Source organism: Haliaeetus leucocephalus, unplaced genomic scaffold, assembly GCF_000737465.1.
Source record: "Haliaeetus leucocephalus isolate CR32 unplaced genomic scaffold, Haliaeetus_leucocephalus-4.0 Scaffold154, whole genome shotgun sequence".
Lineage (NCBI taxonomy): Eukaryota > Metazoa > Chordata > Aves > Accipitriformes > Accipitridae > Haliaeetus > Haliaeetus leucocephalus.
Genome location: NW_010972590.1, coordinates 1,687,088 through 1,703,895, shown reverse-complemented (window position 1 = coordinate 1,703,895; position 16,808 = coordinate 1,687,088). Strand labels below are relative to the sequence as shown.

The 16,808-nt window shown below is 38.4% G+C and overlaps 1 protein-coding gene across 1 annotated transcript in view; it reads right to left on the bottom strand.

The window, feature by feature from the left end:
- The window catches only part of MPDZ (multiple PDZ domain protein), an 88,368-nt gene that overhangs the window by 33,464 nt on the left and 38,096 nt on the right, over nucleotides 1-16,808 (bottom strand). The window contains exons 18-21 of the mRNA XM_010562087.1: nucleotides 14,649-14,807; nucleotides 11,423-11,710; nucleotides 10,386-10,509; nucleotides 6,228-6,426 (exon numbers count right to left, since the gene is read on the bottom strand). Of these exons, the coding sequence (XP_010560389.1) occupies nucleotides 6,228-6,426; nucleotides 10,386-10,509; nucleotides 11,423-11,710; nucleotides 14,649-14,807 (770 nt within the window). The remainder of the gene's footprint in view (nucleotides 1-6,227; nucleotides 6,427-10,385; nucleotides 10,510-11,422; nucleotides 11,711-14,648; nucleotides 14,808-16,808) is intronic.

Sequence of the window (16,808 nt, the reverse complement as noted above, 5' to 3'; positions counted from 1 at the left end):
AAAAACTTTTATGACTAATGCTGTCTGTCCAAACCGCTCTACCAATATTATCAGAAGGACCATCTTTATTTGTCTTCTTTGTGCCAAGCGTGTTCCCTAGCTCCTCTCACATCTACCATATCTAGAAAAGTCCAGAAAATGGTCGTTAAGGAGGTGGCTAGGGTGCTGAACAGGAGGAACTCTCCAGTTCTTTTAACAGAAATTTCTAAATTATCTATATTATCACCAGCTTTTTCTCTTCCTTAAATCTCCTTTCTCTTCTCCTTTGGCCTTTTTCAAACAACAAGTGTCACGTGCTTGACACAAAGTGTTTTCATTTTGAAGTGCTGGGGAGTTAACATACACTAGGGAAAAAACACTCAGCAGAAGGTCACTGACTTTCATCTGTCTTCCTGAAGGCATTTCAGCACTGGAAACAAGCAAGACATGCAGCAGTTATTCTGCAAAGCCCTAGCAGTGAAACAGAGATTAGCAAGAGGGAAAAGAGTTTTTGAAAATAATCACTACTACTTCTCAGCCACCTCTAACTCCAAATGCACTGAACCATAGCGAAGTGCTAGTATTATGGTCACAAAACTCTCACAGGGCAAACGCTGCTGCAGAAACACCATGGAGTAAGCCCATACTATTACCTTGCCTCTACAAAAGCTATGAGATGTGCAAGCTGCATTTCAATGAAAGAAAATGTATCATTCATCCAGTTACATTCATCAGTTTTATCCCAATCAAATTCATCAATTTTCACCCTACAAAAATAAGTAGGAAACAATGTATTTTCCCTTGAAAGACAGCTGCAGTAAGGAAACCAGAATTGCAAGAAAAACTTATGCTGGCTAGAAGGCTTGGACAATCTCCTTTATGCTAAATTGCATCTGGAAGCTATTATTCAAAGAATTGAAAGGAGAATGGCTGGCTCCTAAAAAGGGAACAGATATGCCCAGATTCAGCCTGGATCTAGACAGTTAACTGTGATCACTGATGGAGTGTCCAGCATCCTTCAACTCTTGTCCAGTCCTTTTGCACAAGGAGTACATGGCTAACAACTTTGCAGGGTCCCAAGGTCCATGGGTAGTAGTAGTCCTTACCTCATACTTTTGTGCCACATTCAGCGTTGAGATCAGATAAGGGGGAGACAAACCACATACACCCCAACTTCTGGTATACTCTGTTGTTTTTCATTATATGAATGAGTAACTGACATTGTGCTGGGACATTCAAAAGGTACAGCTCAAAGAGTGCTCTCAAACAGCCTTATATGCTACCCACAAACACCTCCCAAAAGCTCTCTTAAGTAGGTAAGCTTCCCTTTCTGTGTACAGCACAGGAACTGAGAAGAAAAGAGGTTCAACCCACCATTTTTAAAAATGCATCTAAAATTGAGCAACTGAATTACCTAATTGATCTCCACAGATGGAGTCAAATTTAGATAGTATCACTGGGAGCAGTTACATTTTAGCTCTTTGGAAAATTACATTATTTCTATTCTAGTGCTTAACTACAGTTCTAATTGCCTAATTTTAAGCACTCAAAGGAACATTCAGTATGTCTTTAACTGTTCATTCTTATCTACAACTAAACTTTAATAATGCTTCAGCTACTTCATAAATACAAACCAGAACACTTACTTGCATTTTGCAAAAAATACCAGAGAAAAGAAAACTAAATTACATTGATCAAATGCATGAAAAGGTGTATTCTGTGTAGGAGTTCACCTTTGTTTGTTGCTCATCATTTCCAAAGTTCAGTTAACTGCAAAGGTTTCCCTAGTTGCTCTTATTAGCTAAGCTGTATTACTGATGTGGCTTTCTTCCTCCTCTCTCTCCTCTGCATCTTATTATTGAAAAGTTTTACAAAAAATCTAGCTCTGCTGTGAATTAAGAGTTTTAGGAAATATGTATATCAGAAAGTCATCTTTGCTAAGTGGCTGTCTGTCCTGCTCCTGCCTTCTGACACACGGCAAGGTCAGATTGTACTAAAGATCTTGGACTTAATATCTGCCAAGAATTTTTTCCCTGTTTTGTACTTCCTGGGCAGACACCCCACAGTTACCAAATCCATCACTTTCTGGATTGCTACTGTAGCTAATTTCTTGGAGGTCACAGTGAGGTCTGAAGACATCCAGCATCATCCTGAACAGCTCTGTGTGTGACTGAGATGATGAGGGGCCCAGAACAAGAAGTGTGTTGGGCTCCTCTGGTCACTCTGTTGACCCTTGTGCTGTAAACTGGAAATAAAAATCCACCCAGGCACCTGAATAGTTTATCTGCAAAAGGGACTGATAATTGTCTTAATATGGTCACAGGGAAGAGAGTAAGAGAAACAAGTGCCAGGAAATAGGGATGAAGACACAGAAGACAGGAAACAAGTAAATGACTGCTCTACTCTTGTATTGCATTTCTTATCTGCAAGAGAAGTTAAAGTTCAACAATTTCAAGGGAAAGTATATGCAGGGTTTAATCAATTCCTCTCTTTCATAGCTGTACAGCTTGAAGAAGAGTATGTTCTGGTTTCCTTTCTTGAGAGCTACAGCCACCCTTCTCCCCCCAGAGATATGTACTAGCAATGAAAGCAGTGACAATGGAAACACCAAAGGGTGCACATATGAAAATATCTTGTAAACACAACACCGCATGCAGTACAGAGGAACATTTATCACATGCTTGACTGAACAGCCACACAAAACCTTGAAACACCAACAAACCAAATAACAAAGTATGGAAAATGTTCAGGACAAATTACTGTCATTAACACATAAGGTCTAATTTGAACCTTTTTGTACATGAAGGAAGTAAAATATAAGTGCCACAGAAAATATGACACTGAGATTAATCCAGATATCAGTACATTGTACTCATGCCAATTTGAGCAGTGAAGCCTGTAAACACACATACACACACGCGCACACGCACATGTGCTCTGAACATGTCTGGGGTGGCCATCAGAGATGAAATTTAAAAATATTACCAATATTTTTTTTAGAATACAGGTGTTTTCATTCCAGTCTTAGGAAGCATGCTCCAATCTTCAAGTTTAAAGCCTTTTTTTTTATATATACACATACATATACATATACACACACACACACACTCTCTCACAGCTTTTTTAAAAAATATATATATACACATCCACATGTGCAGCTGCATGCGCATGCACGCGCACACACACACACAAAGAGAGAGAGAATATGTACCTATATCTGGATATATCCCTGACATTACTATGGATGTCATAAAAGCATGGAATGATTTTACAGACAAGTTGCAACATAGAGCCATAATGAGTTTCTGAATCGCCAATACTCACACATAACAGAGGGCCTGATCATCAGCAGGTGCTGGAGAAGATCTAGAATGTGAAGCATACGATGCAGCATCTTTTTACAATAGCGTTAACAAATGTCAATGTCTCATGCTGAATGTGAGAGGCATACTTATGTAGTTAAAACTATGACCTGCTTTTTTTTTTAACTTCTTCTTTATATTTTCTTTTCTTTTTTTCTCCCATTCCACCTCCACTTCATCTACAACTCCCCCAGAAAGAATGTGCTCTTTATTATTGTCTATAGCAGTGATCATTAACAAGCATGGAAAATGGAATTGCAATCTATCTTTTATTTCTTGATCAGGAATTCATCCCCACACTTTAGACAGGTGAATTCTGATTCAGCTTTGTAATTATCTGACAGATGTTACAAGCAGCTGCTGCTGAGCACAAAACCCTGGCTATTACTACAGAAATATAAGAGCTCCTGGCAAGGTGGAGTGAGAAGTGAAACAGAACACATTCTGGTAAGGCCACGCATCTGGTTTTCCACTCACAGAGAAGAAAAGCATTAAATACCTAAGTCTGAAACTCAGACTGCTGGTTCTTGAACTATTCAAAATAAAATTTCCTTTAATAAAACAAAATAAAGCCTTTATGTGGCAAGTAAGAACAGCTTTATGTTTTCTCAGCAAATAATGTTCGCCACTGAAATACAGCTTTGAAATTAAAATATTTCTGCTTAATCACTTTGTAGGGGCACCCTGCTACCCAGAAAATCTCAGTTTAAAAGTTAATGTGCCAACTTTGCAGCTCTGTATGGATAAAGAGGAATGAAATCTAGACGGCCACACCTGAGTGCTTGTGCACCCTTGTTTCCCAAGGAAGACACCAAAGAGATTCAACTTGCTTATTTGAAATGTTGGCCCTTAAATCACAAATCCTGCATGGTGGTGCACCACATTAGCTCTGAAATGACATCTATATAGCTGTGTATCCCTCTCAGCAAACAGGAAGAACTACCATAAGATAATGCTCCATATCTCCAAATTTCTGATTTGGGACATTACCCACATGTTTGTATCATAATATTTTTCTGGGATCCTGTACTGCTCCTGAAAGTACAAATTACAGAAAAGTTTAATTACGCTCAATAGTCTTGTATCAAAACTATGTAGGCTCAAAAATATTGTCCTTATTCTTGCAAGAGTCCTTTAGAAGCTACCAAAGGATTTGGTCTTTCAGTTCTTTGAAGTGCAGAAGCCGGCTTCACTTCAAACCCTTATCATGAGAGTGCACCAAAGAACATAAACATAAAATGAAAGACAAAAATCCTAAGTAAAAATATGAACAGCAACTACCCCTTTTCTATGAGATCTTTCAGAAAGGGGATGCACTTTCCTCTTGAAAGTCTGAATATTCACGTCTAAGACAAGATTTTTATATTTCCAACATATCTGCAAGAGACTAAGACTACAAAACAAAACTTATAGTCACACAGAGTAAAATGCAGCAGCTATAAAAGGATAAGGATAAATAATGTACACACGTGTGTTTGATCACATAACTATGGCACTAATAAAAGACTCCTCACAGAAGAATGGTGCTGTAGTATTTGTGTATCTAAGCAGACATACACACACATGCATGCACACATACCAACTGATTTCAGTCGTGGCAGTCGGAATTACAATACAGTTTGAAAGCCTACAATAATAATCAGCGTCACATTTTATCAACACTGACTCACATTCATGACAGCACTGACAATAATGTAATTCATTATATAAGGATATCTTATTTTTTAAACAAGCTTGCTTTAAATCATAATCCTAAACGCATGACAGCTATGGGGCAGACAATTACACTTACCACCCACAGTGAAGATACTTTGCCTACCTGTTCCCGAAATGCCAAGTCTCTTCAAAGCTAGAATACTTCTGGCAAAGAAAGGAGTGCCCTGCAGTCCATTTTGAACTGACAGAAACCACACAGTTAGCTGCAGCCTCACTGAGGCTGAACTGATCCCTTTCAAGGCCATCCTCTTAAATAAGTAGAGGCTTCTATTACCAACAGTTCCATTAATCCCATTTGCAGATCTGACCCAAACCATGTTACCATGCGTTTGAGAAAAATAGCTACTAGAAGTGTCTAGAGCACCTTCCACAAGTTCAGGAACAGCCTCACTTCTCGATGGTGCATGTGGGCAAAGTTAACTCCACAACCACGACGACTAGAAAGAATTGTACTTTAAGGGAAAGTTAAAATTCTGTAAATTGCGTGAACTTGAGAAGAAACCTCCTCATCAACCAAGCCAATTTTTCAAAACTTGTATTAATTACTGCAAGTTTAATGTAGTACTCCCAAGAGCAGGTATTTATGCACTGCAACAACAGCTCCTTTGTACGTACTAATAAAAACTTGGAAGTGATTTCACAAAACAGACTGTTTCTGCTGTTTGTCACAGATACATTGAAAATGTTTTAACTATTACTTTTCTGCATTAACATCATGTGCCATACTTTCTGTCTAGCAGTCAAAACCAAAATCCTCTACAAAGATCTCCATCAAATGAAACCACTTGTGCAATGGCCAGGACAGTCCACCTTTGAGAAACACAAACACCTTGAGCAAATCCTTACTTTCTTTAGAAGAGTCACACTATGAATGCAAAACTCCGACTAATCCTATTCCTTCAATAAAACCAGACAGGGCAGTAATGATGATGATTACTAATGACAGTATTAACTTTTCTAAGAATATCCTAAGCCTCTCACACAAGTGATTTTATCCTTCAAACCCATGAAGCTGTAATCTGAAGGTGAATTATCCATCTGAAGCTGTAACTTAAAGGTAAATTCATGTTGTGAAAACAAACAAAATTTTCCTTTAGAATACTTGCATAAATACCCAAACTTTGACAGTTAGCCTTTTCCTACCACAGTTCATCATTTAGCTTTACCTACTTTATATCTGGTCCGATGAGTGAATGCCTCCTTAGCATAGCCCGGGCTTGTGCATTGGTTAAGTTAGTGGTTGACTCTTCATTAATGGACAGGATGCAGTCCCCTACACCAATCCGTCCATCACGACTTATGGAGCCTCCATGAATGATGCTGCGGACAATCATTCCTGAGCCATCTTTATTGGAACTTACTGTCATCCCTATGGTGAAAAACACATTAAACAGTTAATAACATCTTTGAGCCCCAACTCTGAGTGCCAAGAAAAAGAAATGTGACCTCAGGCAGGGAAGGTAAAAGCCAGTCAGCTGACCTGCCAATGTCAGCAAGCCTATAAAAACATTGCTTTTATTCTCCCTTGCATTTCCTTCTTTCCAATAGGAGACAGCAGTTACAAATCACAATCACAGTATCTTTACCTTGTGTCATTTCACATACCAGGCTCAACATAAAAAGACAGTGGAAAATTTAAGCAGAAAATACACCAAAAAAGTAATGAAATCGCTTCTAAAACAGTCAAATTTACCACCATAGTTCACTGAGTTTATACATCACATTTCAGTTTAGTTTATGACGGTTCTCTCTGGAAAGGAGGTGAAATGATTAAACAGTTAATTAGGAGCACAGGGCCAATACAACCACACACTTATTTTCAACAGAAAGCCTGAATCAGATCCCACTGAGATAGTGGCTGCCTTCCTGCTCTCCTAGGTGGGCCATTACTTAGGCCCAGAATAGCATCCTGACTTCTGCAAGAGCCTGCACACTACTGACAGATACAGGACACCACATGAGTTACACCACAATCCCACCTGTGGCACAGCAGGACACTACTTCTCAATGTTTATACACACCATTTAACTCTACTTTCTTTTCAGTAACGGTAAATGAGACAGAGATGCTCTTCCCACTCCTCCCACCCACCAGTCCACCCAGTGGACTTCCACTACCTTAATACTGCCAAACTCATTTTTATTCTTTTTTTGTGCACTAACATGGAAGCTTTCCTTTACTAACAAGATGAAGCCACTGAAGTAAGAGTGCCTTATGGAGGAATACCTATTGGAGAAGGAAGCAGTGACTACCCCACTATGTGTTCTCCTGGTTTTGCATGTAAGCACCAGGCTAGCAAGCAGTGGGAGTGCAGTTGTGTGTCTACAAGACCTTACCTTATTGTCCAGACTGTGAGCGGAAGGAAGATGACAGCTACCCAGAGCAAAACCTCCAAAGATAGTGACTATGAAAAAATTCTGACCATTTATACACAAACGTGGCTACAGAATGAGACTGAACACTTTACCCTGTGACCTTAGACCCTGGGAGACAGACTGGCTGAACAGAGTTTAGAAGGTAGCTGTAAGACCCAGGCTACCCAGATTCAGCCAACCTTACAAACATCTGCCTATATATCTGTGTCAGAGAAAAAACATAAAATACTGTAACCATTTAAAGAACAACATGAATCTGGATATTCATTTGTGCTTTTTCGACTCCTTCCAGAAAATAAAAATCTCTTCACAGTGTTGGCTCCTCACACCTACTTGTAGCTGAGATTAACATAGCTGTCTAAGTATGAGAAGGTGGCCCTGACTAGCAAGGAACTGCCCAATAAGCTTCTTAGACACAGGAATACATGTACCTCTCTACTTTGGTATGGAGAAGTCAAGGTTTATCTTTTGGAAAAACTGCAAAACCCATCTTCATGATGGCACTTGATAGTAAACTGATGAAAGAATATGGTGTTACCACTGACTGGAGATCTTGTCACCTATCCCTCCAATTAGTAACATTATAATGTTGAGCACATCACAGACAGCATTTACAGGTGCTGTCCTCTGGTGTTTACACTCACATACTCCTTCCAACAACCACCTCTTGGCAGATCTGCTCACACAGGTTACTCAGCTGGATCCAAATGTAAACACAACTCTGCAACAAAGTGGTCTCCACCAGAATACAGGCAGTATGCACAGAAAAGCAAACTGCCAGGCAAACAGCTGAAATGTGGTCTGAAATTCTGAACCTAACTTTGCTGCTTGGTTAAGCCAGTAACAACCAACAGTATTACTGAGGCTAGTGTAATAGCACTTTAGAAAAACATCACCCCTGGTTTCTATGCTGACATCCTCATCACAACAGATCTGCAAGGCTGATGTCACACTTTGGACAGCTACAGTTTCAGGTTAAAAATGCAAATGCCACTGTCAAGTTGCCAAATGAATCACACAAGACAATGGCATTTCAGGTCTTGCATGTGGGTGCTCTGTCTTCTTACCTTTTAAAAATCACAATCAAAAGGTTAGAGCTCCAGCTCTGGCTGGATCTGAAGAGCTGTTGCAAGCTATGGGTGACCCCATTTAAAAAGAAAAAAAAAGTACCAGTTCTCAACTGAAATAATTGATGCAGCTGCAGCTTTCAACATCATTCACAGCTCTTGATTTAGCTCCTTTTGTAAAAATGAAAGTTAAAAGCAGTGCAGCCATGTGTGTAAATTGGTCACTGTGCCCAGGCAGCTTCCCAGGCCAGAGCACACACAGCCTGGAAGAAAAAGACTACAGTTAAAAGCCAGCAGAAAGCATTATTCACATTCATACTATGTGTATGAGAGGCCAGTCTTAATTTTCATGCATGTAATGTCTGCCAATGTGTACCCTGCCCCCAGTTTGTATTTTTACGCTATATTACGCTTGACATGAAATTTGCTTTGTACGTTCACTGCACTTAAAATACTCATAGACATACATCCAAAACACAACTCTATTGAGTTAGGAGGATACTGCAAACAAAACTTCTTTAACAAAATCCAAATGCCTGAAACTGCACTGTGACCTGCACTTTATTCATCCTGGCAATGAGGTTAGTGAAGGCAGTAGTTACGCAAGCACCTCACACCAATGAAAGTCAAAACTTATACCCACAGCAGCCTTGCCTACAGCTTTATATTTTGGGGAGGCTGATTTTAAACCAGGTCAATTCCCAGTCCACTTTGGAGGCTGGCTGTATCACAAAGGAGAAGGTGATATGAGGCAGACTGAGCATCCAGCCATCAGAGCGCAGTTTATTCCAGGCAGAAGCACCCATGGAATTACAGCACCAGAGCACCCCACCTGCCTCTGCACAGCAAGGGAGTCCTAAGTGGTGGCTCTTTATGAACAAAGGGCCCACAGGCCACTTCCAGGGTGTTTTCTGTGGACAACCCATCTTAAAGCATTTGTGGACTTATTGCAAACTGCCGGTGCCTACACAAACGCCTGCCCTACCAACACCAGAGAGTCTTGAAGAACGTGCAGTTGGCCAGAAGAAACGGTACCAGGAACCTTAATCAAAGCAAATGAACACACCAGCTTTGAATAGGAGGACAGCACCACTGCTTCCTACCACAAAGTCTCCCTTGCACTGGCTCTGGGAACTGGCCTGGGAGGATGCTATCCCTGTGCTCCCCCTCACACTGCCCAGGCCCACACCAGAGACCAGGAAAGGACGCTGAAAAATGCTTCCATCTGTTGTGCCTCTGCACTCCAAAATGTGCCTCCAGTCAGTATGCTCAGGAAGTTGCGGACTGCAGATATTTAAAACCCTGAAATTCTCTACAAAATTATAGTATCATTGAGCTAAAAATACTACCTATTAAATGTATCAATGATCTGATTTTCAGAAGTACTGAGGCACTTAAGATACAAGCACAAATATGTAGCAAGGAAGTGAATAGCTTGTTTAGACCCTTTTGACCATTCTCAGAAAGCAAGATCATTTTGTGTTTACATACATTTGAAAGTCTAGTCTGCAGCTTTTTGACTAAAGTGTTCTTCTACAGCATTCCTTGGCCATATCTCATTTTTACGCTATATTATATAAATGTATAGACATTAAAAAACAATGTATTAGAATTGTTCTGTTAACATTTAGGAATTACTAAACTCCTTTACAGGACAAAAAAATTCTCAGTGAGACTGTACAGTTTACTTTTGTGTTCACAGTGACAGCAAATGCATCTACTGCCATCATAGCCAAACAGGGCAAGAGCAGCAAAGAATGAATATCCTGTTACGCTTTCCCCACTAAAAGGAAAATGTTTAGTCTTTACTAATAAAACAAGAAACGTATGGGAAAAACAGAAAGCCATGTTCCTGAACAGGTTACAAAAAATGTTAGCTACCTTACCTAGACTTGAATTGCCTTTTGCAATAGTGATAGTCTTCTCATACATGTTTTTGACTGAATTTGGGGTTGTGGAACTTCCCTCTACAGATACTGGGCATCTCTTTTCCATTAAAAGCACTTGATCCTAACACAAGGGAAAATAACATCAGTTCAGAATACCAAGATAAAAATACGACTGGACATACTGACCTCAACTCACCTTATACAAAATCTAGATGCATAATTTTTACAAATTCCTTATACTGACATTGGAAAAGTCAGTCCATCAAAGATCAAACTGACATACATAAGGTTTCTGTTTTCATTCAGGTAATATAGCAAATCTACCACAACGTATGCTTTTAATTTAGAGACATCAGTTACACTCCTAAAAGTAGAGGGATGAGCTCAAGGGCTCTCAGACTCATTCACCACATGTCTAACAATCTGCCAGTGCTAAAGTAACAAGTCTTGTAAGAAATTGCAGCTCTTTTTAAGAATTTCTTAACAAACCACTGAATGTAAGAAAAAAGTAACACATCACAGAGACTGACATATAAAGGAATATTATGTTTGCACACTGTGGCATCACAGACCAGTTTGTCTGGTCTGCAACTGTGCAGGCTTGTGTGAACACCAGGATGCAAGACTTTCACACCACTACCCCTTGGCTTAGGAAAAGCCTGGTTTCCAGCTGTGCACCTCCTCCTTGGGCCCATGTCTCTGCAGAGATTAATAGGGTATAAGAAGAGCCTCCTGGCCTGCCCAATGGGTACACTGTGGCCCAGCAGTGTCTACTGCTGTGAGGTATGAGAAGACTTACATACCCCTGTATCGCTAGTCTCTGGTAGATGACTATCTTAATGCCATAAATTATCTCCATTTTGGATAGATCTAAATCCCTAAGTTTTGATGTGAACTACCATATCTGACAGAAATTTATAATGAAAGAACCATACACAGCTGTTGGCCAGTGTCTATTTCTGTAGGAGATTCTATGGTGTAATATGGCCTTTCCATAGGTTTTTTTCAATTACTATTTAAAAAAAAATCTTTACTTGTCCAGTGGGATCAAGCTGCATTGCAGTAGCAAGGCTTGTACATTGTGCAATTTCTGCTGTTGTCTGAGTTGCAGTCCATGTTGCTGTGTTTTCACTTTCATTTTGGTTGATATCCGAAACAGCCAGAGGCAGAAGATCCTTTTTAGCAAAACCAGTTGCAGTTTCCAGGCTACTGCCCACTATGGACTTTTGCTCTCTCACTCTCTGATTCAGATCCATGCTGTACAGATTCTTGTCAGATACAGAGAAATCAGCTGCAGCATTTGAACATTCCTCTCCAACAGACTGTTAAACACAGAAGACAATGAACAATCAACATTCTTTTGTAATAGAATTTAATAGTACATTTCATGCTAAAATATTAAACAGAAACTAATCTCCCAGAACTTAAACATATTTGTTGTAACATCAGTGTCTTCAGTAGATCCCTACAGCCATTTTACTATAAAATTTACTTGGTTCCCCAGACAATTTCTTCTGTTTTAAAATAACAGAAATCAGTAAGTTACTGCTGAAGGCCAAATTCTAATTTGGTACTTACTCATCAGTAACTCTCTGCTAACTTCAGCAAAGTAACATCCACTCACAGATTCTCAAACTAGACATAACTCCAGCAACTTATTAAAATTAAAGCATCGAATTGTCTTAGGTGGAAGAACTTTGCAAGACTAAAGTCTTTACTTTCAAAACACGTTAGCAAGAAAGGAGCAATTTCAAGCAGTTCAGACAGGAAGAATGTAATCTAATAATCCATTTAACTGAACAGAAACCTATTTAGACATCTTTAGACATCCCTTCCACACATAGAGGGAAATGTAAAAACTCGGTCAAATCTCAGCAAAAAATGAACATAGAGGTTTTGAAGTGTGACAATAATCATGCAGTTACAGAAAATTAGCAGTTAGTACTTATTGCAAGTATATCAATTATGGCTGCAGTACTAGGATTAAGTTCTCTACACAAAATTTGTTTAGACTTTCAAGATTCCAAGGTCCTGCATTTCAAATATTTTAATGTATTGCAAGAATCACAACCTTCTGAAAAAAAAATCTTGAAATACTCTCTAGCTGAGCTTTCAAAATAAGTAATTTTTAAAACATGTAGGCTATTAGATATTAGAAAGATATATCAAGGACTTAAAGGTTGGACTTAGAGGATTGTATCAGTATTAAGAATTTTTCTCTGAAATGTAGTAAATGTAGTCACAAGAACGTCTACCTCTATCTGTCTTAGTTGTTACCCACTGGTCCTATTAATTCTTCTATTTCTTTTCCAAAAGGTGGGGAAAACGTGTTTTCCCAGGATTTTGGGATATTTTGCAACATTTTGTGTCAAGGGCCTTAGAATTAGTTTTTCTCATCTTTCATGAAGCACATACGTGCTTGCTCCGTCCCCAAGCAATCATCAGAAAAGGTTCACCTGTAAGTAAGTGGTTTAAGGAACATCTGAGAAGATAATTGAGAAAAGCCTAAATACAACTAGTCTGCATGATGTAATCAATGAAATCATTTCCTACCTTTTGAAGAACAGAACACCAGGACTATAATCTATTTAAATTATTTCATAAGGTTTCAAAGACAGCTGGGACATCTACTTTTAAGTCTGTTTTGTATCCATTTCCAAATAGTGAAAACAAGACCCAGACTGTACTCAACATTTATTCCATATGTCATATATACATATTAGAGTTGCAGCATATGCCTTTTTTTTTTTTTTACTTAAAGAAAAGCAATGCTGTAATTTTTGACAACAAGCACGATTTCAGGAATTTGTAACCACAGCAACATGTGGCCTCATTACAGCATCTGCATTACTTGAAGTATTTTTTTTTCATCACATATTTTTAAAAGTGACACCAAAGGCATTCAGAACCTGTCAACTGCCCTGCAGCCAGAAATAGCTGAAATACCTCTGCATTCCTCACAGCATCGAATAGCATTTTTTTTCATTTTTACTGCATCTCACGTTTCAAATGTCTTCTTTTATGAACAGATTTTCTCGCTATGTTTACTTTGTGAAGTCACTCATAACTGCAGAGTATAGAATGTTACTTGATGAGAATTTACTCACTTCATACTGGTGCACAAAGAGGAACACTGAAAAGTCAGGACCATAATCTTTAAAAAAACATGCAAACTAAAGCCATCTTTAAGTCAATGCTGAAAATAACTTATGACTTTCTAGAGCTTCAACTTGATATATAATGTAAATCCAGCCTCCATCTCATAAAATGCTTCTCAGCATGCAAAATGCATAATCCGTTTAAGTAACAATTACAGAGTTAAACAATGCAATCTGTCCCACTGGCACAGCAGAGATGTGCTCTTCTGTGGATTAGGAGAAACCATTAGAAGATGAATTTAGCTTTCCAACCAGGGCTGAACATATTCCACAAGAGATAAAGGTAGTTACTGCAGCTCAGGTGTGGAGCAAAAAGCAGCAGCTACTCTATTCAAGACCACAGACTGCAAACCTGGGAGAAATCCCTACAATTTTGCTTTCAAAGAAGACTGCTAGGAGAAATGACTTGGAAGACTCTGGATTAGAAAAATAAATCCATAGATTGCCACAAAAAAAGAGCATGAAAAACCATGGAGAGAAACAAAACACCAACTCTGATACAAAGAATCAAGTCATTATAGGTATGTGACCAGCAAGAAAAAAGATACTGATCTTTGTAGTACTCTTAAGGAACTTATCTCAGTTTACTGACTTTAAATAGAAATTACTAGCAATCAGAGGTTTGATATATACAGAATTACTTTTAATTATGGTATCATTATGAACATTTCATTCAAGAACACAGTAAATTAATTAGCAAACATAATAACTATGAAGCATAAAAGCAAAGATAACTTACTCTTGCTTTTCACACCAAAAATATTGTAGAATAATGCAGTTATTTTGTGTTACCACTCTTTACTATGCTCTGAATTAAGTTTTGTAGCAGACTGCTCACCACAATTTTAATACTACAAACATCTCACCATACTTTATCTGGCTATATAAAACACAAATCCAAGCTTTCAAACTTCTAGCTGCCTCTCTCTTCAACACAGGCATCTGAAAGACACCAGCACTACCCTAAATAAAACTGCACTTTAATCTGGTAATAAATACTGCAGTTTGAACCAGGATGCCATAAAATATTTATATCTAATAATACAGCCTCTTCACACTTACAATCAAAGTTTGTCATCAATAAAACCATCCTCCTTTTTACCTTGGGAGTTGACAATGGAAGAGAGAAGCTGTAGTTCAGCTCACCGCTACAGGCACTGCCATGCAGAGCTATCACTGAAGCCTCGAAGACGTCATTCTCTAGAGAATACTGCGATTCAAAGGTGGACTCATCCGCTAGATCTGCCTCGCTGGAGTCCACCTAACAACAAAAGCAATTCAATCAGCCAGGCTGTTAACCTGCACACCACATAAGCCCCAAACGCATGCAACTCAGCTGCTACATACTGACGTGACACATTCCTCCTTTTTTTTTCCCTCCACGTTTTATATTGAAGTTACCTTTGCACAGCATAGTAGGAAAAATTTCTGCTTCCAGTTACAATTCATGTTACTAAACCTTCAGAGTTTGCAAAGAATATCTGAAGTAAAGTGAGGGTCTCAAACGGAATGAGTTGCAGGGCTGAGGCAGACTCATGCCTGTTAATAGAAGTACGAGGTGTTGGGGGAATTCTGCTGTACTCCATGGCATCAATATTTTTATTTCTGTAGGGCTTTTTTTTTTTTAATTTTACTCCACAAGAATTAGCACTTAAGAAAAATGAGCTTCATTTAGTGCCACCTGTCAGGAATGTTCCCTCCACCCAGCTTCACAGGTTCAGCTGTTTTTAAAACGTACAAAAAATAATCTTCCAGAAACTGCAATGCTTTCCAATACATTTATAAGAAAAATTTATAACATGATATTTTATGATTTCCAAAATATTTTACATTTGACAACAAGATCAATATGGACAATTCTCCTGTCTTACATGAGAAATAAAATTTTTAAAAGAGTTCCAGACATGGACATGGGCAGTATTTTCTGCCTTTTTTTTTCCTTACATGATATATAATTTTTTTCAAGACTCATATACTTTCAAATACTAGAATAAAATTAAGTCCTAAAAGATTTAATTTATGGTGCTTAACATACTACACTTTGATTATAATTTCATCTCCCCTGGCAGAGCTCAAGAAAGTAGTGTATGCTAACAAAAACGATCAGTGAGTTCAGACCCATGACTGTACCATAAACTTGTATGAAGCAGCCAAGTGTACCCATCTGCAGAGATGAGACCTAACTGTTGTTTTTCAGCCTCTGGGGTTAATCATACTATGAATTCATTATGTCAGATCCACAACAGCAACAGCAACAACCTGCAGTGATTCAACATATTGATTCCTTTTTGGGGTACAATGATTCAATTTTTTATTGTCTCAAACCTAAAGGCTTAACAACTAATTCAAACTGCTCCTTTGGTGTAACTTACTCTCAGCCCATGTTCTGGAAAATGCAGACTAGTGTTACCAAAGCTATGCCCTAAAAAAAGGATTGTGAAAAACTGTGACAGACCTGTAGAATCTGAGTGTAGATTTACCTATGAAAAACAGTACCTCATGAGTGTACTCTGCAAACATTATCTTCAACTGGGTGACTGCACATTCAATTTCAAATTTTGCACTTTCAATTAGGCAGCTGGCAGAGTTGACAATTTAACCATATTATTATCTGCCATGTATTTTCATTGTTTTTTCACCATTTTTATTTTTTTATATGAATCACAAATAGAAGTTAATTTTTTAAATACTTAAGTTTTAATCTTGTATTTTCAACACACCTTAAATTATAGGATATTTACAATATATAACATGGCTTCTTCATACTTCTCAATGAACAGAGTAAGGCAAATACTATTATCTAACTACTGTACCAAGGTAACAAACTCCAGAAGAAAAAATAGGCAGTCTTGTTTAAATGCAACTTATTAAAAACAGCTTGTCATTTGCAAATGTGAAAAAATAGCAAACATACTCAAATCAGTAATTCAGAGATTTTTGCCTAGGAAGGATCCATTTCAGGTTTTTGTTTGGTTTTGGTTTTTTTCTCATGAATTAAGTTCTGGGATTTAGTAGAAACTGCTTCCCTACACATGTGCCTGGAAAACGAGGGCCAAGTAACTTCAATGTCAGATCCAGACCAGTACAAATAACCATGAGAAGACACACTCAGAATACATTTATATTCTGGTTTGGGGGGTTTGGGGCAGGGGTTGTAGAGTCCTATTTCCTTTGTCTTTTTTATCTGAGCTCTTACTGGTAACTTCTGGGCCATGTAAGGCGCTGAATGCTCAGGTAAGCCACATTGTTTGTACAAGTGAAC